The sequence below is a fragment of the Sitophilus oryzae genome, unplaced genomic scaffold (assembly GCF_002938485.1).
Source record: "Sitophilus oryzae breed Bouriz unplaced genomic scaffold, Soryzae_2.0 scaffold_937_pilon_pilon, whole genome shotgun sequence".
NCBI lineage: Eukaryota > Metazoa > Arthropoda > Insecta > Coleoptera > Curculionidae > Sitophilus > Sitophilus oryzae.
Window position 1 is genome coordinate 1483132 of NW_022147569.1, and position 26077 is coordinate 1509208.

The 26077-nt window shown below is 33.0% G+C and overlaps 1 protein-coding gene across 5 annotated transcripts in view; it reads right to left on the minus strand.

Moving 5' to 3' along the window:
* Positions 1 to 26077, minus strand: part of LOC115890908 — a 34538-nt gene that overhangs the window by 3184 nt on the left and 5277 nt on the right. For 2 of the 5 annotated variants that reach the window (XM_030911266.1, XM_030911271.1), the window contains exons 2-3: positions 4901 to 5317; positions 3616 to 4156 (exon numbers count right to left, since the gene is read on the minus strand). In XM_030911266.1, the coding sequence (XP_030767126.1) occupies positions 3616 to 4156; positions 4901 to 5309 (950 nt within the window). In that variant the 5' untranslated portion in view covers positions 5310 to 5317. Of the gene's footprint in view, positions 1 to 3615; positions 4157 to 4900; positions 5318 to 12716; positions 12870 to 23603; positions 23606 to 26077 lie in introns of those variants that run through there. The other 3 variants (XM_030911270.1, XM_030911268.1, XM_030911269.1) reach the window with 3 other exon arrangements.

Below are 26077 nucleotides of genomic sequence, written 5' to 3' on the forward strand. Positions count from 1 at the left end.
AAGAATTTTCGGAGTGTTTTTCGAAGAGTTTCTTTGACTTGAGCGAACCCCTAACCCCTATAAGAGTTTTGTTACATCTTGGCTACCCAACTACGGCCGAGTCTAAGAATGGCAGTTCGACGAACACCTCCTGCTGATAACAGTCGAAATTCACCACCCTTAACACGTCTGGGGGCGAGAAGAATGAACGAGGAGCTACAAACAACTCCCACATTTTCCCAGCGAAACGAGAGCGTCATTCCAGAACAGACTTCAAGTGGAAGACAACCTACTGGAACTGTCCGGCGTAGGAATATTTCAGAAAATGAGCGCATTCCTCTTTCGAATGCATCCAGAGGTTTGCCACGCTATCCTACACAGAAATCACCAATATATACATCGGGCATGGATTTTCAAGGTAAAAACATTCCATATTTTTTGGGTGAACAAGTAAAAGTTCCTGATTCTACAAGAATTGCACAACAAACTAATCAACACCCACGCCAACCACCACCGCCATATGATAATAGGGCCTTTAATAACTTAGATAGTTTTATAAGAAATATTGTAAATCAATCTATAACAGATACCTTTAAAAATAACAATCAACAAACTTTACCTTTTCAAATTGATAACATTAGCGAATACAATAGAATTTTAGCAAACATAGATAATGCTTCCAGAATTTCATGGTAATAATACGTTACACCCTATAGATTTTCTAGAAAAAAATAAGTTTTTATTACAGAGAAATAATACCTCATTTCTAGAAATAAAATTTTTATTGGCAAAAAAATTACAGGGTAGAGCTAAAGCGTGGAGTGAGGCATATCTTAAATCATTTCTTACTTTTACAGAATTTGAGGAAGCATATTTAAGATATTTTTGGAGCGAAACTAAACAACTAGAAATAAAATTAAAAATTTGGCAAGGAAAGTATGAAACTGGCTCTCTAGTAGACCATTTTACAAAATACGTAGCTATGGCACAATATCTCAGACCACCCCTGTCTGAGTTTGAATTAATTCAATGTATAGCCCGCCATTTTCCGGTAAATATATTTAGCGCTATAATAGGGCTAAAGAAATTGTCCGAAGTAATCCCAATACTGCAACAAGCGGAATATTATAATCATAGAACGGTAGACAGATCAAATTTTGGGTCGCGTTATGAAAAGGATAGGTTGGGATCCGAAAGAAAAAATTATGCAAATCGAAACGTATCCGCGGTGGATTTAGTGGACGATTTAGGGGTAGCGAATTTGGAAATATCGGGAAACGAGCCGAGCCACAGTCTTTAGGGCCGGAGACAACTGACAGTGGCAAAATGGCCGTAATACTAAATAAAAATATGGAAGAAGAGCCATGAGGCTCTGACTGTGAGTTTGACCATCTTAACATTGAAAATAAAAAATCACCAGTTATTACTGTTTCAATTTTTAATTTTTCTTTTCCAGCACTAATTGACAGCGGCTCAGAATTATCCTGCATATCCGGTGACGTTTACGCTCAATTGGGAGATTTTCAAGAGAAAATTCCTAGTTTTCCGGTAACGGGGATTCGTATTACAGGGGCGTTTAAAACAAAACAACGTAAAATAGCGAAACAATTGTTTCTTGATTTTAAAATAGCTAATAACTATTTTAGTTATGAATTTTTATTAATTAGTGATTTAGTTTTTCCGATAATTTTAGGTATTGATTTTTTATTTTCAGTGAAAAGTAAAATAAACTTAGAAAATGATACAATAACATTATTAAATTCTAATAAAGAGTTTTCTTTGACTTGAGCGAACCCCTAACCCTTTATAAGAGTTTTGTTACAAGTCGGACTTGATATTATTTTAAATATAATTAAATAGTCTTGTTGCTGTTAAGGTACCCAAAACAAAAAAAAGTATAAAGTGTGGCATATCATTGTATTCAGGAGACCGAGTTTTTTCAAAACCTGAAATAAAAAATGCAGGTCCGTATTTAAAAAAATTAAGTTGACTTCTGTATCCCACAAATTATCAGCTAATTCTAAAATCTAAAAATACTATCAGATTGCGCTAATAAAGTGGCTATGAGAATGTACAATTAGTTTTTTGATTTTCTAAAAAGTTACGACAGGAAAAAATAAAATTGATTTTCAAAAAAATAAGTTTTTTTCAAAAATCTCAGCAATCCTTGAAATTTTTAAAACTTTTTTGATGGCATCTTGGTGAACATCCCAATACGGCAACTTTGCCCCAATTTAACCACGTTCGTATCTATTACGGTTACCGAGATACCAATGCTCGTACCTCGAATTTGTAGCACCCTGTATAAAGGGTGAACCAGCGTTCTGAAAAAGTCTATATCAAGTTTCTGGTCGGAATAAGAGAGAAAAAGACTGGAGATTTTCACTCCAGGGTTTTATAAAATATATACCGGGTGCGTCTCAAAAGTGGCTCACCCCTGTAACTTTTTTATTTTTTCAGATAAAATAACGAGACTTGGTACGTTAGTATATAAATATCAGGATTGATTGACGTATTCAATTGTTTTTGGTCACTTCCTGTTTCACCGGAAATAACTACAACTTTTGATTTTTAAATAATGATACCCTCGGTATTTGTTTTGGTTTGGATTTGTTTTGATCTTTATTCGATAGAAAATGACATTCTGAATAAAATGACATATCATATGTCAACTTTTGACATTCTCGCTTAATATAAAATTGTATTTTAAACTTCAATCTAGAGTCATGGCTATGTTAAAAACACTAATTCTTAATCAAAGAGCCTTGGAAAAATAGATTGGATCGTCTAATGTTTTTAGTGTCTTACCCTGATGGCCAGTTAGAAAATACCCAAATCGTATTTTTAATCATATCTTTAGTCTAGAAGAACTAATTGTGGAGAGAAAAGTGAACGGGAAACGTCCTAGCGGGAGATCTCCAAACCGTTGGGTGGACCAAATGAAGACGATAATAGATCATAGCCTGCACGAGGCCAGTACTGCTGCGCAAGACAGAACAACATGGAGAGACGCAATAAATGCGATATCATAATGCCACCATACTCTTACAGAGTAATAGGAAGGAGGAGGAAGAGGAGCATATCCAGAAAATCGGCAATGGAATTCTTTCAAATTAAATATGTCGAAAACTATGCATTTTCGACACACAGTTTAAATGAGGCGAATATAGAGCTCCACTAACTTTATCCGTAGAGGCTTCACTGGTCGTTTAGCTGCTTACCGTTTCCGAGAGGAAACATCTTATTTTTATTTATACCTTTAATTTTTCTGCTGGTATAATTTAATGTAGCGACCAAATGCCAAAATTTTCGAAGTGACTTCCACGTTTAATTTCGACGTTAATATCTTCAAAATTATTTAGAATTATAAAAAGGCCCCCTAGAAAAACTCATGGGATTTAATATCTCGACCGGACTAATTAGATATGTGACATCGTAACGATTGACAACAAAGTTAAGTTCTTTTAAGACATTTTTTCAAATTTCGGACATTCTGGAACATTCCGGACGCCCGCCGTAAAAATCCGGACATGTCCGGGTATATCCGGACGTATTTTAATAGTTCCTGTTATCCGGCTAGTTTATAAACTAGTCTAAAGATTTAACTTTAACCGTAACTTACTATTATATTCTTACCTAATAAGTTCATCGAAATGTTCCGTCAGTACCTCGTTTCTCACGCTTGTTAGTAAGAAAAACACCAAATCCGACGCAAACGACTTATATCCACACATCTGGAAATCTACCAGCTTCACCAACGTTTCCTCGCCATCTTTCACCCTAATCATTATATTATTTACCCAGCAGTCGTTGTGGCTGATGGTGGACCAAGGTTCCTCGCCTTCTATATTCCAGTCTGCGGGAGTGACTATTTTAGATAAGAATGGTACCAATTTAGGTACGTACTCTGCACATTCCGGTATGTTCTTTATGGCTTCAATTAATGCGCTTTCGGGGGTAACTGATGGCGATTCGGATTCGTCGTGGGGAGGGGGCTCTTCGGGAAAAGCCTTATCGGCCATCCTGCAACTGTCAATGTAGTCCTTCAGCAGCTTAAACTTTTCGGGTTTCACGAACTTCATTCCCAGCGGGGCTGCGTGAAATAGTGATATGCGTTTGAGAACAGCCTTGGTGGTATTTAGGTCGAATCCTATGTACCGATCTTCGTTTTTGTAGCCTAAAAAGAAATCACATATTTTTAAAATTCCTTGAAAAAAGTAAAGAACTACTGCCCTACTGCGGTTCACGACTGCGCATCACATCTGTACAGGGTATCCCATTTTCGTGTAGTTTATGGTATTTCTCGTTTATGAGTAGAGATACAATGATGCGATTTTCACATTACTTTGCTGCTTTTTTTATGAAACTAAATATGCTACATATATGTTTGTATAGCCTCCTTAGTTCCTGAAATACAGGGCGAATTTCTGATGCGCAGTAGTGAACAGATGTTGAATACAGATATGATGCGCAGTACTAAACGCAACGTCTACCGGCAGCCAGACTGTCCGTACCCTGTTCAACTATTCACGAGAGGATAGCAAAAGCTATATTAAAGAACCAGCTTCTTAAAATTCTCTCCCGAAAACGTTGCTAGCTCTTAGACTATAGCTAAAACAGCGAAATCGTTATGGAATTGAAAATCTAAAAGGCACCAATCACAAGCAAATCGTATATCCGATGAACGGAGGCATGAAAATGCAATAAATTTTAAAACTGCGTAATTTTCTAAACAACCGAAGTCTTTAAATTCAACCAATAAAATTAATATCGTATCATCGTATCGTCGGATAACAGATACAAGAAACCCAAGCTTAAAGCGATGTGAAAATCGCATCTTTGTATCTCCACTCATAAACGAGATAGGTACCCTGTAAAAATACACGAAAATGGTACACCCCGTACAAAGCTATATTCTTACCTAAAGGATTTAAATTCTCTAAAACCAACACACAGTCCATATCAGGTCGGCCATTGTCCGAATTGTCTATCCTAGATCCGTAATATTTCGGGAATATACTTTCAGTAATTCCGTATTCTTCAAAATATTCGTCCCATAATGGGACGATGTCTATATACCACTCGATTTCGTTCCTCATCGATATCATGTTGATTCCAAGGAAATCCTTGTTCTGAGGTGGGATGCATTTGGCAACTAGACTTTTGTTGTTAATCTGTCCGTTTTCATCCGTTTGAACATCGACACGAAACACCAAACTCAAATAGTTCTCGCCAGGTGCCGTAAGACGTGTGATTTTGACGTTCTTTATTGGTCCTTTAATTTGTACTACTTTTTCTATATCTTTTATTTTGTACTCTTGAGTCGACATGGTTTAAACTGTAAATAAAAAGGGGAGTTTTATTATTAGTTATCATCGCAGGAATAATACCTAAAGGGTACAAACATAGTGGGGCATCTCGATGCGATGCTGGCCGCGATGCATCCTACGCGCACGTTTTAAGCACTGTTTTAAAATGGTGAGTGAGTGCGCCTAGGATGCATTGCATCGAGATGCCTCACTATGTAGGTACCCTGGTAACCAGGTACCCTAATTCAATTAATGGCAATTTTTGTATCGTTTATTTTAATTTAAATTTAAATATGTGTTACAGTAATATTTAACTACTGTTTAATATTTTAATGTGAGATAGCAATTATTGCATTCGTTATTTATTTATTATATAAGGTGATAAGGAATCGTTTTAACACTTTTCTTTATACAGTGTGCTCTACTAAGAATTCAACATATGAGATTTTTTTTATTAGAAGTCCTATCTAAAACCTAACTGTCCAAAGTTAGTGTCCGATAACCATATCTGCGGTACTTAGAATGACAACCTACAGGGTAGGCCAAACATACGAAAACCTGTACGATACAGGATAATTGATTTTTTACCTCAGCAATCATACATTTTAAAGGAAATATTTTTAAGCATTTTCTGTTATAAACTGTTTGCATTGTTGCTCCACAACAACTTTTAATGGTTGCAATATTGCGATTAAAAACTATACCATATTTTTTGGCGTAATTTATCTTTAAATAATAGATTTTTAAGGGATCTGTTGAAAACCGTAGAAAAAGTTATGACAATTTGAATAGCATTATGCTGATTTGAGGAAGCTGTATTCCGGATAGATAAAAACAAGTAAAAAAGTTTCTATAAATGTATGTCCTAAAATGCTTAGTTTCGGAGATACAGGGTGTAGAGGAGTAGAAGTTTCATTTTTATTTCGATTTTTTCCAAATAATTTGTTAATAAGCAACGTCCATATTTGGATGAAATTGGTGCCTCGGAGTTTTTTGACATTAGAAATTTGATCTTGATCTCAATGTGACTCCTATTTATAGGCGGCGCCACCTACATATATTAACTGTTTTGAAGAGTAATAGGTTGTTAACTTTGTACCAAATAAAACTACTGAGTGAAAAAATATACATTTTCGTGGTTTTTTTACGGAAAAAATGTCTCTTGGTAAAAATAGCTACGAGTAACCATTCTCAAGATACTTAGAATGGAAATAGTCAATACATGTCATTAAAAATAAACATGTTAAGTAGATAGTTATTTGCATAGATTTAGTAAGAACAGATATCACATTAGACATTTTAACCCGATCAAACAATCGGAGGTTGACTACGTACTGTAAAAACCAACTGAGATAGAGAAGGCGACATTGCCACATCTCAAATTTGCGCCTATCTACTTAGTTTAATTTGCAGAAAAGGGGACTTTAAAACCTTTACCGGATATCAATAAATCTCAATTTCTTAATTAAATTAATAGTTTATTTTTAAAGAAGCATGCGTAATAATATGTTATTAACCAGAGGATATATGCGTTACTATTAAAGGACATGTTTACTGTTTAATGTGCTGAAACGTCTAGAACTATTGGCAACGTCGCTGCTAGTCTTCCAGAATGAAATGAGCCGTCCGTCCCACCACCCCTCGCGACGGCCCTTGGTCCGTTATAGCGTACTACGTTTAGCTTACGGTATGTTTGAAGTCGGAATCAAGCCTGAAGTGAACTTTTCAGTGTTTTTCAGTAGTTTTTGCTTTTGTTTAACGTACTTTTGAATCTGCGAATTTTCAATATGGTACGACAGTGTCAAATGTGTGGAAAAATAAGCTCAAATTACCCGAATTTGTCTCTTCACAGGTAGGTATTGTTTCCGCCGCGCCGTAATCGCCGTACATAGGCGTCCCACAAAGGGAGCCTCTCACAATTAAAATAATTTCTAATTATATTTGTTGAATTTTGAGCTATTAAAACAAGAACGTAGTAGCCGGTAATTGAATTATAATTCGTCTCAATTACTACTTAACTGTTGTAGATCATAACAAATTTGAATATAAACGTTGCATTTGAAACTTTATTATAAGCCAGAAAGTGACATTTTTTTTTCTTAAAATTGCATCATATTTTGGTCATTATATACGATATTCTAAAGGAATTTTGCTCAACATATAAACAAAGGTGTTTACCCGCCCTTTTTTACATTTTATTGCATTATTATATCTGCCCCTTCGGCCTCGTTTAAACAATTTTTACCACCGTACAAATACCTCTTCCTAGAGTTATTTGTACGGTGTGTTTATCTTTTTTTAGAATGGGACGAACTGGAAATAATTCTTAGGCTACTAGTTTTATACATACCTATATACAGAGTGACCCAGGCCTCCAAAAAGCTTTTTTACCTATTACGTTTTTGGTTTGTAATTTTTATTTCAATTTTTACATAAGATGGGGGCCATTGTAACGCACATTTTCAAAATATTTTTGTCAACATACAGGGTGATTCAAACCGCAATACATATGCTTTATACAGTTCATGAAGATTGGGACATTTAACTAAAATTTGATTGTCTGATGAAGCTACCTTTAAAAAGTAATGGATTTGTAAATAAACGTAATATTTATTATTATGCGACAGAAATCCCATACTGTAGCACACAGATTTGATACTTTTTAATGATAAATTGCCTTCTAACAACAAATGCCTTCTATTGAGAGACTAAAAGGTAATTGCCTCGTATCAGAGCCATCATAATACAAGAAGAAGACCGAAAGAGTCAAATCTTGTCTTATATTTTCAAAAAACACAATTTTCTCATTAAATATTGATTTTAGGTATAGGAAGTTATTAATAATACAAGATTAAACAACTATTACATAGTACTTTACAGGAAGCTATCGATTGCGAACTAACTAAATCGTTACTAATTGCTAATTTTAAAAAGTTCTTTTAAGATCAAAAGGTAAAACTAAAACCTAAATTATCATTTGAGATTAAACGGGAAGTTCTAAATAATGTTGCCTATTCTAAACAAGAAAAATTTATTTATAAGTTTTATAACATCTCTAATTAAATTTGGACGAAAATAACATTTCTGTTTGCTGTAGATAATTTTCTCAGGGAAAATACGTAAATAAAAATGACTTTTTAAGTAAAAAAAAGTCAAAAGGACAAGTTATTCCAAAAAAGGACTGTCCTTTTCAAAAAAGGACAGGTGGCAACCCTAGGTATTTCTGGATTGGAAATTTAATGGCAAATCTACAACTTTAGTTTGAAAATATGTTCCGGCCACCTATGTTTACAAAAATGTCTAAAATGTGCTTTACCATTGCCTCCATATTCTGAAAAAAAAATTGAAAGAAAAGTCACCAGCCACAAACCTAATATAGAACTGTTTCGGAAGCCTGAGTCACCCTATAAATATTCAAAAGTAACTGAAAGTTTATATAGAATTAACTGAAAGTTTAAATTAAAAATCGACGTTGGAGCGATTTTCGAAAACTACCTACTAACGTTTCAACATAAGTATATGTGGGATATTAATTATATTATTATATTAGACCTTATAACAAAACGCATCTGACGAAAAAGTGTTAATGTAGTATATTAATATGGAGTAAACATTTTACTAATTACTTTACTTTTACTTTACTAATTAAATTCGTTCCAAAAAACGATACGCCACTGGCCATTAGAACAATCCAAATGCGCCTAGTTGCCGGGGTCGGAAATTTAAACTTCTCTGTCTCTTCTGTCCTTGTTTGACACATTGGAATGTTTGATACACTACCAACGAGTATTTATGAATGAGATGTTCGGTCTATATTTATAATGTCTTTGGTTATTTGACTGAAATGATAAGTTTGGGAAATTTTTATTTTTTTATATTAATAATAAATTTTTCTTCAAAAAAATTATGATAAAATAGTTTCTGTTGGACTTTTGGCACAAAAACATTTCAACTTTATGATTTCAGACTAACTACTATTTAGTCAACATGTTTAATTTATGTCAACGATGACAGGTATTGATAATTTCGATTCCAAATATCTCGAGAACCATTACTCGTAGCGATTGTTACCAAGAGTAACAAGTAAATATATATTTTTGTACTCAATAGTTTTATATAGGTACGGACGAAACGTTATTTCTCTTCGAACCAGTTAAAAATATATGGGTGGCGCCGTCTACAAGTAGGAGTTATATTGACATCAATATCAAATTTTTCATGTCAAAAAACTTCCAGACACCAATTTTCATCCAAATATTTGACGTTACTTCAGAAATTCCGAATCTCCGAAACTAACCATTTTAGGATAAGAAATTTTACTTATTTTTATCTGCAGAATATGCTGCCGAAGTTTCCGGAATACAGTTCGGACCACCCTGTAAAATAAATATAAGTCTATCGCAATCGTAAGTTCGAAAATTCGGCCTCTAAAATTTTCTGGCAAAAACAAAATCTCTGGCAAATTTGATTTCTCACTTCTAACCTAGTGTATATTTAGTTTTTAATGATTACCGAAAATTACCGGTCTTTGAACCGTATTTACCGGTAACATTTTACTGCGTTTTTAGCAGATTTTAACCGGTAAATCGATAATCCGGTAACGTAATCCTGAGCAATGTGTGGCTGCTGACCTGCAGTGCAACTACCGATGTGCCGTGTGTGCGAAGCAAATGGGGCGCATTTCCATATCTATCGCATGCTATCGCGAATCAAGCAGAATCCTTCTGTTTCTGATGAGGATATATATGAAATGGGTCAAGTTCTATACCTTAAATACCCCGATGATATTGCCTATGCGATTTCTTCTCAATTACTCTCCTTCAGGCAATGTTTCCGAAATAATTTATATGAAATCAATTGCATTTTTGAACTCACTAAATTTATTTTAATTAAAAACCTTTCATCGTCTTCTAGTTTCAGCGAGATTTTAACAGCGTGTCATATTTTTCTCACCCTACCTGTTTCTGTGGCTTCGGCTGAAAGATCTTTTTCCAAATTAAAGCTTGTCAAAAATTATTTAAGAAATACTATGGGCGAAAAACGGTTATCAGCTTTGGCAATTATTTCAATAGAAAATGAAGTTGCCCGTACGTAGTATACCGGGTGCGTCTCAAAAGTGGCTCACCCCTATAACTTTTTTATCTTTTTAGATAAAAAAACGTAATTTGGTATGTTAGTATATGACATAAATTAGGATTGATTGATGTATTCAATTGTTTTTGGTCACTTCCTGTTTCACCGGAAATGACTACAACTTTTTATTTTTAAATGGCACCCTCGATCTTTTTTTACTTTATTCGATAGAAAATGACATGCTAAATAGAATGACATATCATATGTCAACTTTTGACATTCTCGCTTAATAAAAAATGTATTTTAAAATTCAATCTAGAGTGCCATGGCTATGTTAAAAACACTAATTCTTCATCAAGGAGCCTTGGAAAAATAGATTTGATCGTCTAATGTTTTTAGTGGCTTGTCCTGGCCAGTTAGAAAATGTTCAAATCGTATTTTTAATCATAATATCTCAATTTTTTTCAAATCGAACGAGGGTGGCTCATTAGCATATTTGAAAAAAGCATTTTTTTACGAATAATTTGATACCACACACTTGGTATTTCAGGTCAAATTTTCGTTACGAATCGCAAGTTATAATTTCAAATAAACTATATGCGAAAATGTCAAAAGTTGACATTTGATATGTCATCCTATTCAGAGTGACATTTTCTAGGAATAAAGTAAAAAAATACCGGGGTGCCATTTAAAAAAACTACAAAAAAGTTGTAGTCATTTCCGGTGAAACCGGAAGTGACAGAAAACAATTATTGAATACGTCAATCAATCCTAATTTATGTCATATACTAACATACCAAATCTCGTTTTTTTAACTAAAAAAAAAATAAAAAAGTTATAGGGGTGAGCCACTTTTGAGACGCACCCGGTATATATAAGTATTAAAATATGTAGGTGTAATAGGGGGCCCGGTAAAATTTTTGCACATAGGCCCGTGAGTCTGTTGTTACGCCACTGCTGACCTGTTCTGTCCCGATAGGCGCGGGTTCGTAATCTATCTGTTAAAACGATTTTTTTTAAATTTATTTTTGCAAAAAAAATCGAAACGCCTCGCCTGTTTCGTTCAAAACGTTCAATATTATGTTTTATCCAAATTTGATCCAAAAAATAAGAATTTAATCTATATCAATTTTGCAACCCCTTTTTAAGCTTTCAGACAATGAAAACCGCATCAAAATCCGTTTATGATTTTTAGCCGACCATACCAATAGGTATGGTAGGCTATTAAGATCGGCAAAAAAAACTTTTTTTAATTTCACTCAAAATGAGTTATTTGGGTCATAAATGACCTAAATACAAAATATTTTCATGGTATCTCTCTGCCTGTCCGTCTGTAGCACGATAACTCAAAAACCGCTAAACGGATTTTAACCAAATTGGCACAAAAATACTGTGACTCCCGAGAATCTGGTCATTAGTTTTTGGTGGGGGTGGGGGGTTGGTAAGGGGGTATGGGAGGGGGTTAAAAATTTTAAAAAATCGTAACTCCAAAATTACAGTAACTAGCGAAACGCGGTTTTCAATTTAAGATTAGGAATAATATTTGCAACAAAATTTGTAATAACACCAAAATCAGTCAAAGTCGCAGTTTTTGACATAAAAAAATTGGAAAAATTCCTTTACTTTGAAACTAAAAGAACTGCCTACCAACTTTTTATTAACATATTTTGGTATGGGCGGCTATACGTGCCTCCCGGCTCCAATTTTTTTCAGTGATGCTCTGAGATACAAACGATTTTCTTTAATCATTGATTTTTATCTCATCTAGATCATCAATAGTCGTCTAAATCTTAATTTTTGAAACCTCTTCCATATACAGACTTTTCAACCTCTATATCTTTATGAAACTTATAGAAGCTTAGAATAAAATAATTTACACTGTGTTTCATTTAAAAAAATACAAATTTAAGTTTTTATTTATTTTGGGCAAACTATATTTAACTCAAACACTTTTAAATTGTAGCTATACATGTATTACAACCCAAAAACCCTAGCCTAAAATTTAAAAGTTTAAAGTGTGTGTAAAGGTGCATAACAAACTCAGAGTAAAAAATATTAAGCTTTCGTATTTTATTGTTATAATATTTTACATTATTAATTCAACAGAACAGACACTACAAACGCCCGAACAAAAAAATATCTACATTTATTAACGATATTAAGAAGAAATATATAAAATAGCGCTTCATTTCTGTTTATAAAACAAAAGATTTCTATGATAACTACCTATAAACAATCTTTTTTTATTAATTAAATTATAATTAAAAATGAATGGAAGATTTCGCAAATACATTAATAGACGAAACATCTTAATTTTTCATTTATTTTTTACAATATACTTATTTGTGGACTTACCGATAAATGACTCGTTTTATATTTACATTAATTAGTTATAATTGCTCTTCTTTCACTTACATTTATGATACTCTTGTTTTGTGATGCAATCATTCGACTGCATTTGAGAAACTGCAATAAAATGCGTAATCTCAGAATGCAAAGCCATTAAAGAAATAGCTTGTGAAGTTATTTATAACAACAAAGTGTGTAGTAACGGTGTACCGAAGATAACGTTGATCGTTAAATTTGTAATGTTTGAAATTACTTAATGAGATAATAAGTACATTTAAATATGAACTATTTTGATATGAAAGCCGACCCAGTTATATTTTCAATATAATTTAACAATTTTAATGGTTTTGCGAATAATTTTGCTTGGAAAATATCGAAACACTATGTATCATTAATCCATCAAGGTACAAAATATCCATACTAACCATTCGAATGCATGTAAAGATTGAGAAAATCAGAAAAATTATTTGAACATCCTAATTTTATTAACAAGAGAAACAAATTCTATCAATAACTAAATCCTTTTATCCAGCGCAACAAGTTGTAAATAAAATAGGATACCTATTTTATTTACAACTATGTAAATTTACTCAAAAATGTAAATTTATATTTCTGTCCCCAAATTTAGTTCCCCTTAACTTGTAAGGGACAAATACATATAAACAGAAATATTTTTTAATATCATTAGGTCAAAATAAAAACGGCGTTAGAGTGTTGTGATTTTATGTTTCACCACCGTGGCCACCAATGTCGTGATTTGCCAACCTATACCACCAATTGTGTATTTTACTGCTACCACTACTTGTATTGGCAATTTTATTTATTATTTTTTTATACTCACCGGCACGATAAACGGGCACCTTAAAATTTTAATGTATTTTAAAGTTTAAATTATTTTGTTCTAGTGGACCGATTTTCATGATTTTTAAGCAATTTGTATCTAAATTATTTGACCTTTTAGTACTTCCAAGTACCAAGGACTGCATTTATATTCTAAAGGACTGTTCGATCGCGTCAAATCGCCGCTGTCGAGTCGCCGTGGAATGCTACGTCACGCGCTGACCAGCGCTCCACAGTGCGGCAGATGGTTATTCTAGCGGGACAAAATCTCAAGAGCAATGTTTGGGACTTAAAATCTAAGAACGTAGCAAATGGTCTAATATATAGCAACTATATGGTTAAATTTATTTATTTATTAACAACTTAATTTATTAATAAATAAATACAAGATAATAAAACTATGATATTATTCGTACATGACACACAAAAACCGTATTGTAAACTATTGCCAAATACATAAAATTATGATATCAAAAAACTCTTTAGCAGTTTTTTTAAATTAATTTGTAATCTTGTGACACCCTCTATAATTTATTTTAAAAAAATATATTTTATTTTGAAAATAATAAATAAGATAGATATTTTAATTTTAATTTTAACACTCGGTAATTGTAAATTCATATACCGCGCTGGCAAAAAAACATTAGCAATAGGAGGTTTTCAATGCGATAAAAAAAGATGTTAAGGCTGCAAAATATACTGCAGTGCAACAGAGATGGATAAAGAGTCTTTTCCCTACCATCGTTTAGGGGAAGTGATACGACGAGCGAGCCTCTGCGAGAGGGGGCGGGGCTTTAAGACGTTTGTGTGGGGACTACTAGTAATAGAACAGAATAGAAAATAGAATCAGTATCAGTCAGATGTCGGTGTGGTGATTATTAATCGCATTTTTCAGTTAATAATATGTTTTACGATCATGTTACTCCCTGTTGTGTTTAATGCAACAGTGCTTTAAACTTAGTTGAATTTTTATCAGCCTTAAGCCTAAAATTGAAATAAAAAACAAGTATTCTAAAAAAAGTAAACTCATAAACATTTTTAAAAATAAATAAAAAAAGGATTTCTTATAATAAATAAACTATAAACAAAATTAAAAATAACTATGAACAAAATTTATTTAAACAAATGTTCAAAAACATTTCCCTGTTGGGCTTCGCAGTACCCGAGCCGATTATAAAACTCCGTCCTAACATTCGATAGTACTTCCGGTGTTATGGAGTTAGTACTATCAAATATTTTGGCCCTTAATTCAACTAAATTTGCAGGTCTCTCATGTGGATACCTATAAATTTGTTGCTTTAAGTGACCCCAGAAAAAAAAGTCCAGAGGGGTCAAATCCGGTGATCTTGCCGGCCATGGTATGTTGCCTCTTCCACAAATAAGCCGTTCAGGAAAAGTCCTTGTCAGGAATTTCTGAACTGGTCTTGCATTGTGAGCAGGACAGCCATCCTGCTGAAACCAAATTTCATCAAAATTGACATTAAGGGTCCGCACAGCTGGTATAATTTGATTCTGCAGCATCTGCAAGTATTTTGCAGCATTTAAATACCCATCGATCACAAAAGGCCCAACAATATGGTCGCCCAAAATACCGGCCCACATATTAATTTTTTGGGGATATTGGGTACGTAATGGCACAGTCAGATGTTTATTTTCCCGTGACCAATATCTAACGGCTGAAGGATTGTGATGACCATGAAGAGAAAATGATGATTCGTCTGTAAATAAAATGTTTTTTAAAAATTGTTCGTTTTCATCAATTTTCTGCCTCATGGTCTCACAAAACTCCATTCGTGCGATACAGTCACGTGGGAAAATTTCTTGGGTAGTTTTAATTTTGTACGATTTGTAACCATGTTTTTTCAAAACATACCGAACTGTGCGGTCCGGAACGTCAATTTCTTGTGAAATTTGGCTGCTGGAGCATGGCTCACTTGCTTCTACAAAGGCACATACATTTTGATCCCTCTCGACTCTTTCTTCAGGAATAGGACGGGGTTCTTGATCCTCGTGGTAGCATTTACCACACTGGTTAATGCAGCCAGATTGCTTAAAACGATTAAAAATATTAAAAATCGTTTGGCGCGATGGGACCTGTTGACCCGGGTACGCAAATATAAATTGCCCAACAACTTCCTCGGCACTTTCAGCTTTGCTGTACCATATCACAATATTTATTTTTTGCTCACGAGAATACATTTTTTAAAAAATAACTATTAAATACTTCTAAGGCAAAAGGCTATGTGAGAATGTGAAAATGAACATGGAATAGGGAGAAGAGGAATGAGCTAGAGCCAGAGTGGGAGATCCAGTTAGTGGGGACAGTAAAGACGATAGACAGTGTTGCCATTCTATTAAATAGAATTATGTTGGCTTATCCCAAATCCCAAATCTTAAATCTTATTTTGCCTACTTAATAAAATATTAAATAAAGTACAAAAGAATTTTAAGAATGTTTTCTCTGGGCACATAACTTCTATCTAAAACGAAAAGTAACATGCAAAATGTTGAAATCACTTCTGAAATAGCAATTGATAGTAGTGATGTAAAAATTCTAAGTAATCGTTACAAAGTAACAGTTACTTTACGAGGACACGAAGTAACGCTTACTATTTGAATTTAGGACTCGTTACTCGTTACTAAGCTAATTCGTTACTTTTGCGCCGCAAGTAATCGTAATCCCTGGAAATGCACGAACCGAGAACTCGAAACTCGATACTGAAATATTCCTTACTTCGACGTAGGTCTAGTTGTTATCAATATGCTTATGTTTAAAATGTTGACTTGACGCCGGCCGATGTTTTGGATGGCAAATGTGTGATATTTTTATTACAATTATTATGGGGATGGGCTCATGCCGACCCGGAGGCGGTCTATCCCTTTGCCGTTTGTTGTCGCTTTTTATTTATAGGATAGAATCGTTTAGTTAGATTAACATGTCTTAGATATTAATTAAATATGGATTCACGTTAGTCACAAAAAATGTTAACATCTGAAAAAGCAGAGCAAATATTTTTCTTCTTCAAAAGAGAATAGATATTTCGCCACTTACACTAAAAAAATCTACAAAATAAAAATAGTAATTTTTAGTAAACACTGGGGCTGGCGTTAATCCAAAGAACTTTTTTGAAGAGATGAATCCGCCACAGAAGAATATACATTTTTTAATATTTTTACATTTTAACAAAAATATATACATATTTTTTTTATTTTTACTCTTTAATGTTTGCCTATTTATTAATGTATTACAAAGAGAGAGAGAGAGAGAGAGAGAGAGAGAGAGAGAGAGAGAATAAAAAAATTCATTATATTTATTATACACATATTTTCTTTGTTTGATTTGTTTTCTTTTATTTTTAATTTTATTAATAGTACATATTTTTATTTAACATCATTATAAAAATATTATACATATTATTAAAAACATATTATTCAGTACTTGAATACCGAGTATTGAAATTATCCTATTAAGCCCTTACACTAGAAGAAAGTAGAAACCCCTTATAGGTTAAACCGAGCATGCAACGAAGATCGCGGCGCACAATAAGTAACGAAGTTCCACGTCAAGCCCAAGTCTTCCAACCTGTACACAGAACAACGATTATAAAGTAACGATACTAAGTACCAAAGTAACGAGTAACTAAAGTAACGAGTCCAAAGTAACAAGTCCTATTACCAAAAGTAACTAGTAGTTACGAGTCCATAAAAGTAACTAAAGACTAAAGTTTACATCACTAAAGGCGGGCGGCCACTGCGAGCGAAACTAAACTAAGCGAAGATAAGATTTGTAAAAATCAGCTTACATACTTTTTAATGCGTCAGCGGCTACTTGACCGAAACAAACGAAAATATATGAACGAAGATTCGAATGGTAGTTTAGTTTCGCTCGTTTTAGTTCGTGACAGGTTCCAGCGAATTTTAGGCAGCGATTAGTTCTATGATAGCAGGGATACAATACGAAAACTTAGCTGACTACTGAGCGAAAATCGTTTCCAGTGGAGTTCCCATTTAATTACCTTTAAGACGAGCGGCCACTGCGAGTGTAACTAAACTAAGCTAAGAATATGAAAACAAACATCTTCGCTTAGTTTAGTTTCGCTCGCAGTGGCCGCTCGCCTTAATTGATAGCAAGTGCAATTCTATGAAATGGCAACACTGTCCAACGCATGACCTTCCGAACAGTCGCAGTCGCCTCGGCATCGACGCGTCGGTAGGCGGCGGCGGTGTCAAAAGAAATGGGCCCAAAAAAACTTTCTAAGGAGTAGCCGAACAGGGTTGCCGGGTTGTTAGGTTATAATTCTATACGAGAACAAAATTCTCCGTAGATCTTAAACAAAAATCAAAAGTACAGAAACACAAAATAAAATATAATATTTAAGTCCAAAATTAGCATTCCTATGTGTTGTAATAATAGAGCACTCAAATAAAACACAAATAAAATAAATATAACAAGAATTAGAAATAGCTAGGGGTATTATCTAATATTAAAAAATATACCGGGTGCGTCTCAAAAGTGGCTCACCCCTATAACTTTTTTATTTTTTCAGTTAAAAAAACGAGATTTGGTATGTTAGTATATGACATAAATTAGGATTGATTGACGTATTCAATTGTTTTTGGTCACTTCCTATTTCACCGGAAATGACTACAACTTTTGATTTTTAAATGGCACCCTCGGTATTTTTTTACTTTATTCGATAGCAAATGACATTTTGAATAGAATGACATATCATATGTCAACTTTTGACATTTTCGCATATGGTTTATTTGAAATTATAACTGAGGTTTGTAACGAAAATTTTTTACTCAAAATACCTTAATACGAATAAGTATGTGGTATCAAATTATTCGTAAAGAAATGCTTTTTCCAAATATGCTAATCAGCCACCCTCGTTCCATTTGAAATAATTAAGATATGATTAAAAATACGATTTGAGCGTTTTCTAACTAGCCAGGACAAGACACTAAAAACATTAGACGATCAAATCTATTTTTTTCCAAGGCTCCTTGATTAAGAATTAGTGTTTTTAACATAGCCATGGTACTCTAGATTGAATTTTAAAATACGATTTTTTATTAAGCGAGATGTCAAAAGTTGACATATGATATGTCATTCTATTAAGAATGTCATTTTCTATCGAATAAAGTAAAAAAATTCCGAGGGTGCCATTAAAAATTCAAATTTTGTAGTAATTTCCGGTGAAACAGGAAGTGACCAAAAACAATTGAATACCTACGTCAATCAATCCTAATTTTTGTCATATACTAACATACCAAATATTTTATCTCAAAAAATAACAAAGTTATAGGGGTGAGCCGCTTTTCAGACCGCACCCGGTATATTAAATTAAATAATATTTATATATTTATATAAACATATAAAACTATAAGAAGTAGGGATAGCAGTCACTTTTTACTTTTGTACAAATTTTGATCAGTGATATCTAAAATTAATTTCACTTCAATGGGAAAGCTGTAGCAACTCTCAACTCTTTTTTTATATTAATATATTTTTTAGACAGGAAAAGCACTAAAATATTTGTCCGTATTTAGTTTGTTTCTTAACTTAGATTTTGTTTTTGTTTACATTTTTTGGGGAGAAATGCGGGTTCAACTTTAGCAGATGAATGAAACAAAATATTTTCTAAAGATATCATCTTCGGGCATGTCACCAATACCGCGCCTAATGAGGAGTAATAAGGATTTGTGGGAATATCTCTGTAACTCTGCAAGTAGACAGATTCCAACGCGGTGGTCGCTTAATTTTTAGTCCAAATATGTCAAATTTTTAAAAGTGCTTGTAGTGTAAAGACTGAAGATGCAGTGGATCATATCGATAGATTTTTATTTAAATCGGTAGATCGGTTCGGTAGTTTACACGGAACTCGGTAGACCTGGCAACACTGTGATGGACTGCGAGATTTGGCCTTGCGGGGGCGCGGGAAGGGAAATAAAATAATGGGGATAAAAGGCAGGTGGATGAGTATCATGAGTGGATGGGAGGCGGTGGCATTTGCAAAATTTGTTGTCTTATTGGAGTTTGTCTAACTCGACAATCGTAGTGGAAGTGGAAACGGGGAAGTTGTTATCCATCTCTGTTTAAGCTTAGACTTTTTATAGGCGTTTCATTCCAATGCATGTAATTCCTATGCCTAGATTCAACATTACCGGACGTGTATACTTGTATTCATTTAAAACTTCCCAATATGGCGGACTTCAGTATGGGAGGCTTAAAAAACGAAAATCTCTAAACTGGAATCGACTGTACTTCAAATCGTTCAAATTGATAATCTGTGGTAAATCCACTTGATCTCTGACACTTGGCTGACATTGACGTTTACGGTTCCTTTTTCTAAATATTTTCATTATTTTTTGAGTTTTTATTCACAAATTCTACTTGATTTTGTTCTTTTATTTAACCTGCAACCTGCAGTACTAATTATATAGTTATAAATAATCTTTTCACCGATCAAGAGTTGACGAATAGGCTGGAAGATATTCAAAATGTGTAAATCGCTTAAAAACGTATTAGAAAACATTGGCTCGTTCATAAATTCGTGAAAATAAATTAGTCCAGATGTTTGTAAAAGGTATTATTATAATTATTTTGAGAAGTTTCCTCGTATCAGTAATTTTCAGGTTTGTAATATCTACTATATGATAATAAATAGATTAAAACTTATATTTCAGGAAACAGCGCGGGCATTACAGATTGTTGTAAATCAGTTTTAAAATATAAAGAAGGTTTAAAACAGGTTTAAAAGTTGAGTTGGTAGAGAAGACCTAAATAAGGTAATGTTGGTAATGGGACCAAACATCAAATAACACTTGAAATATATAATTATGTACAATAATTGTAAGTAGTTTTTATGAATCTGTTTGATATCTATTGCATTGTTTTTATATTTCTTGAAATATTTTTTTACTTTACAGGATACACAAGGAATAATAAAAAATACAATTACTCACTAAAAGCACTTAAGGTTTGTAATAGATGTAGTTAGAATATCAAACACCAAACTAAACCAAAAATTATGTTTTATTTTACTGGTATTCCTCACATTTGAAGGGAAAGTCATTTCATAAATAAGCAGGACATTGTATAGTACACTCTATATTAATAATTGTTTTTTATCCTATACTTGTTAGTTAACGCATCACTTACTCGGTATAAAATTTAGTACAGATTAACCTATAGTTGTGGTTGTGATATATTCTGATGTGTTTCTGGCAATTTAAAATAAGTTAATATTTAAACAAACATTTCTGGATTTCCTGGCAGGAGTGTGGACACAAATTTAATAAAGGTATAATGTGGATAATGTTCTGATTATTACAGTTTGCATGGATGTTTTGGTATGTTGTTATTTTTAATAAAGTATATTTAATGAGTTTTTGAGTATTTCTTTTTCCTTCAGAGGATTGTGTTCTAATCTTTATATATTATAAATTTTCATAAATTATATATACAAAATTTATTACCTTATAATTTTTTGCTAAATACTTTGTAGTTGATACAGTTTAATAGTATATAAAAGAACTATTTAAATAAGATGTTTGAAAATATATAGCTGTTTTTGCACACATCAATTTAATTTGTGATTAACTGTACTGAAAAAAAAAATTAAGAGAAATGGGGTGATTTATCAACTACAACATGAAAAGCATCATCCTATTTCCAAGTCTTCTATTAATTTCACTTATTAAACAACTATAATTATTCAATAATCTTGATAGTTCTAGGAACTCTCAGATATCGTCAAAACATGAAAACAAAAATTTACTTCCTATAGTTCTTACGTCCCCTTAACTGAAATATAAGAAATAGGGGAGTTAATATTCTCACTGAGAAAGTTTATAAAATACCTTTAAGTTAAATCTCTTCGGATCTGCGGTAAAATACCTTTATTCTTATTAAATAATTTCAATAATCTATGTTTTTATTTATGACAACCACCTAATAACCTAACTTTAACGTCAACTTGACAATCTTGAAAAATATTATTGTTAACCAAAGAGTAAATCAATTTCTGAATTCGCTAACGCCAACTTATTTTTCATTAAAAAAAAATTACCAATTTTCGTAACTAGGTCGGCCATATTGAGGAACTTTTAAAAGAATAGTACTATATAGTAAGTATCTGAGACAATTTTTTAAACTCAGTGCCTTTTGATGGAGTTGTTTTGTTTTTATACTATCCGATTGAAATGAATCTTTTTGGGCATTCACCTGTTAAGCTTGAACTCCCTGTGACTGTGACTACCTGTGTTGGTAACTATTGGTAACTCAAAAGATCTACATCATTCAATATATCGATATTTGAAAATAAAGTGAAAGTTTGATATCTGCAGAACAAAGGCACGAAGGATTTTAACAAATAATATACGTACAGTAGAAAAGTACATACCTTTGCCAATCTTCAAAATAATTTGGCTTTCTAATAAAATGTATAAGCACTTGTAAATATTTTATTTTCGTATGATCTCTGCCTTGCTGAGCAGAAAACGACCAAATTTGGTTGATAAAAATGTATCGAAATATTCATGCATTTTTGTACCAATTGGAATGTCTACTATTTATTCTTACCAGTACACATTTTTTGGCTTATTTCTAACCAAACGCTTTTGTCCCGCTAAATTTATCTTCCAACGCACTGTGCGCTCGTCCGTCAAATGCAAAAATAACTGTCACTGTTTAAAATCTTTAGCGCCAACTTCAACTCGGTCAGTAGATGACGTAAAAAAAATGACAGTGCAGGAAGATAGGAATCGAACTATCCTTATCTCTATATAATAGTATCCTTGCTCTGGTACTTCTTTCTAAATTAAAAATGAAAGTTTCCATCTGTCAATTATACGAGGGAAAACAAAATGTTGATATTTTGGTGAAAAAACAAAATTTGAAATATCTTGTGGAGTAGGTACGTTGAAAAAGCACGGAATTTAAAAATCATTTTATCATCTAAGTGTATCTTTTATAGGTAGTTTGTTTTTTTGATTCATCTCAACAGCTTTATTTTTTTGAGATATTCGCTTTTGAAGAAGACACTAACATTTTTTCGTATTTTTACATTAAAACCATGCCCTTGTTTTTGGTTCTTGTCAACATACCTCTAAAATAGTGTACATGATTTATGTAATGTCACTGTCTTTGAAAAATCATTATTATTGTCTGTTGGGCAGTTACTAGGAGATATGGTTTTAAGTTCAAAAGTTGATCTCTACCATGATCAATTAAAGCAGCAATAGTCGAACTTAAAACCATCTCTACTAGAGTAAAGGTCAATAAAAAAGAATATGACATTTCAATCAGAGTGACATTAGAAAAACAATAAACACTATTATTTTAGGCTGTACTTAAACTGCCGTTAAACGGTAGCGTACTAAAATGCCGTTAATAGGTATAACGTCGTTGATGTGACGCACTTAACGGCTTTATGAAATATAGGAATTTTATAAGGACTAACCAACGCTATCCAGCCCTCCAAATAACCAACTTAACCAACGCAACTAACCTCGACACTGATAAAAAAATATAAAAAACAAATATAAATTAGTAAAAACCATGAATACATAATACATATAAAAACAACTAGATATTGAGAAAAGACGTAGTACCTACCCAGTGAGCATTTTATTCCTTTAAAGGAAATGTGTACTATAGGTGACGTTGTTGTTACGTTACCAGGCCCTTCTTTTGCCTGATAAAAATGAATAAAACGCAGATACGTAACTGTTCCCTAAATGTGACAAAACTTTGCTCACTGGGTAGATGATAAAATTATATTTAAATTCCTTGCTTTGAAAACATATTCCATGGAATGTTTCAAACTTTCACCAACATATCAACATTTTGTTTTCCCTCGATTAATTGGCAAATGGAAACTTTCATTTTTAATTTAGAAAGAGGTACTAAAAAGTCAAATAATTTAGCTACAAATTGCTTAAAAATCATTAAAATAGGTCCACTAGAACAAGATATATTAAACTTTAAAATAAATGAAAATTTTAAGGTGCCTGTTTTTCGTGCCGATTAGTGTTATAACCCTTAACTACTGAGCATAGTTTTACGTACGTTGTAGCTGGGTCGGACAAGTTTGCCCCCCGTTCTAGAGGAAATTCAAAAACAGATATACCATTATTTTGTACACATTTTACATAATTTTACTTACACCTACCTAAGAGAAACCAGAGCCGTTTTTTAAACGGAGGGCAAATTTGACCGTTCCCCCCCATCTGTTAACAAATTGATTCATTTCTATGTACAGTAGACTCCCGATTATCCGAATCCGGGTTATCCGAAACTCCTGATTATCCGAAACGACCTGTCAAAATAAATACTCCGTTTTAACCGAAACGCATGTTCTTAAACCTCGCGATTATCCGAAATCGACGTGTGCCATTGCTATGTGGGCGGCAGCCAACTACATACATATTATTTAAAAAAAATACCTGAATTTAAGGACCTTACCAAGGAAGAGCTTGATAATTGGGTACAAGTTGATAAACTGGATGAAGAAGCGATATCAAACCGCGAATTAGTTGACCTTACGAGTGAAAAGAATGACACAGGATGTGAAGGTGAGAAAAGTTATTTAGAGGAGAAAGAGAGCAAGAAAATCACACATAGTGAAGCAATTGATTGCTTCGAGTAAGCACTGATTTATATTGAACAGCAGCCTAAAGCTACAGCCACCGACCTTTTTTTGATTCGAAGATGGAGAAATATTGCTGATAAAAATTTACGTTGTAAAACAAAACAGTCCACACTAGATTCTTTTGTTAATTCTTGTTGACATTCTTGTCGACAACATTATTATAATTTAAGACATACATAATGTTCTTTTTTTCTTTGGTTAGAATCTACTGTTTCTGTTATTGATGTTTTATTACTTGTTAGAAAAAAGTTCTAAATGTTTTTTTTTGCTTTTACCTCCGCTTTATCCCAAAAATTCGATTATCCAAAACGGGTCCGGTCCCGCACGTTTCGGATAATCGCGAATCTACTGTACAGGGTGGACCATTTTGGTTGTTTCTATAGGCTATCTAGGAAACCGTGAGAAATATTCAAATTTTGATACTGCAGTCTCGGGTTCTTTTTTTGAAAAAAATACAATGGCGCAAACGGATCGTGGCTATCTTGATCGATTTCGAAGCTACAGGGGGATTCTCAAATTTTGTACTTTTTGAAGATGTTCGATAGTTTGTTTATTTCAGCAAACACGGAATAATGAATTATACATTCTAAAGCACTTTTCTGTGTAGAATGCAGTGGCGTAGTGAGACTTTTTTCGAAAAAAATATTTTTGAGATATTAACTATACTTATGTTTTTTTAAATAGAACCCCCTGTATATTTTTAAATTTTCTTATTCAGCTTGGCATAGGCTTCTCGAAAATATATAACACTCTATATTAATTTTCACTATTAACCTCAACATTTCAATTTTTTCTTAAAATATCCACTTAGCAGATATAGTAGGCCACGCCGAGTAACAAAGTAAACGGTTGTTATGGTGATCGGAATATGCCTTTGATGGATGCGCGACATTTCATTTCAACAGATTGAAGTGTGTGTATTTTAAATAATACAAATTAGGAAATTTGAAAATTTTGAGAAATATAATATGTTAGAATGTTATATTAAGTCTAACAAACATAAGCAAATGGCAGCTGATTTATATTTTGAGCGGTATCCAGAGCGCGAGCAACCAAACCCAGCCATTTTTAAAAGGTTAGAAGATAGTTTAATCAATTTTGGATCTTTTCAAAAACCGCGTCCGAAAAATTATCAGAAAGAAGATGAATAAAATCAATATATTAATGTCCTCGGAACCGTAACACTAGATCTAACAACATCAAGTAGAGCTATTGAAATGCTGTTAGCGGCGGCATGCGGAGACGGTACCAACTCTGCTCTGTCTAGATAATAATGGGCAGCAGTCTGAACATTTAATGTAGTCTTTGTGTTTTTATTTTTTTATATTAACTGAGAAGCCCGATTGAAGTAACCTCTTGAGTTTATATTAAAATATGTTCTTTTGTTTTATCACACTTATTTTTTATTTCCTTCGTATTGTTCGATTTTATTTAATTGCTAATTCATGTATTCGGTTCCGAGCACATTAATATATTGATTTTCTTTATCTTCTTCCTGATAATTTTTTGGACGCGGTTTTTGAAAAGATCCAAAAATTGATTAAACTATCTTCTAACCTTTTAAAAATGACTGGGTTTCGTTGCTCGCGCTCTGGATACCGTTCAAAATATAAATCAGCTGCTTATGTTTGTTAGACTCAATATAACATTCTAACATATTATATTTCTCAAATTTTTCAAACTTACTAATTTGTATTATTTAAAATACACACACTTCAATCTGTTGAAATGAAATGTCCCGCATCCATCAAAGGCATGTTCCGATCACCATGACAACCGTTTACTTTGTTACTACACACTACAAGTGGATATTTTAAGAAAAAATTGAAATGTTGAGGTTAATAGTGAAAATAAATATAGAGTGTTATA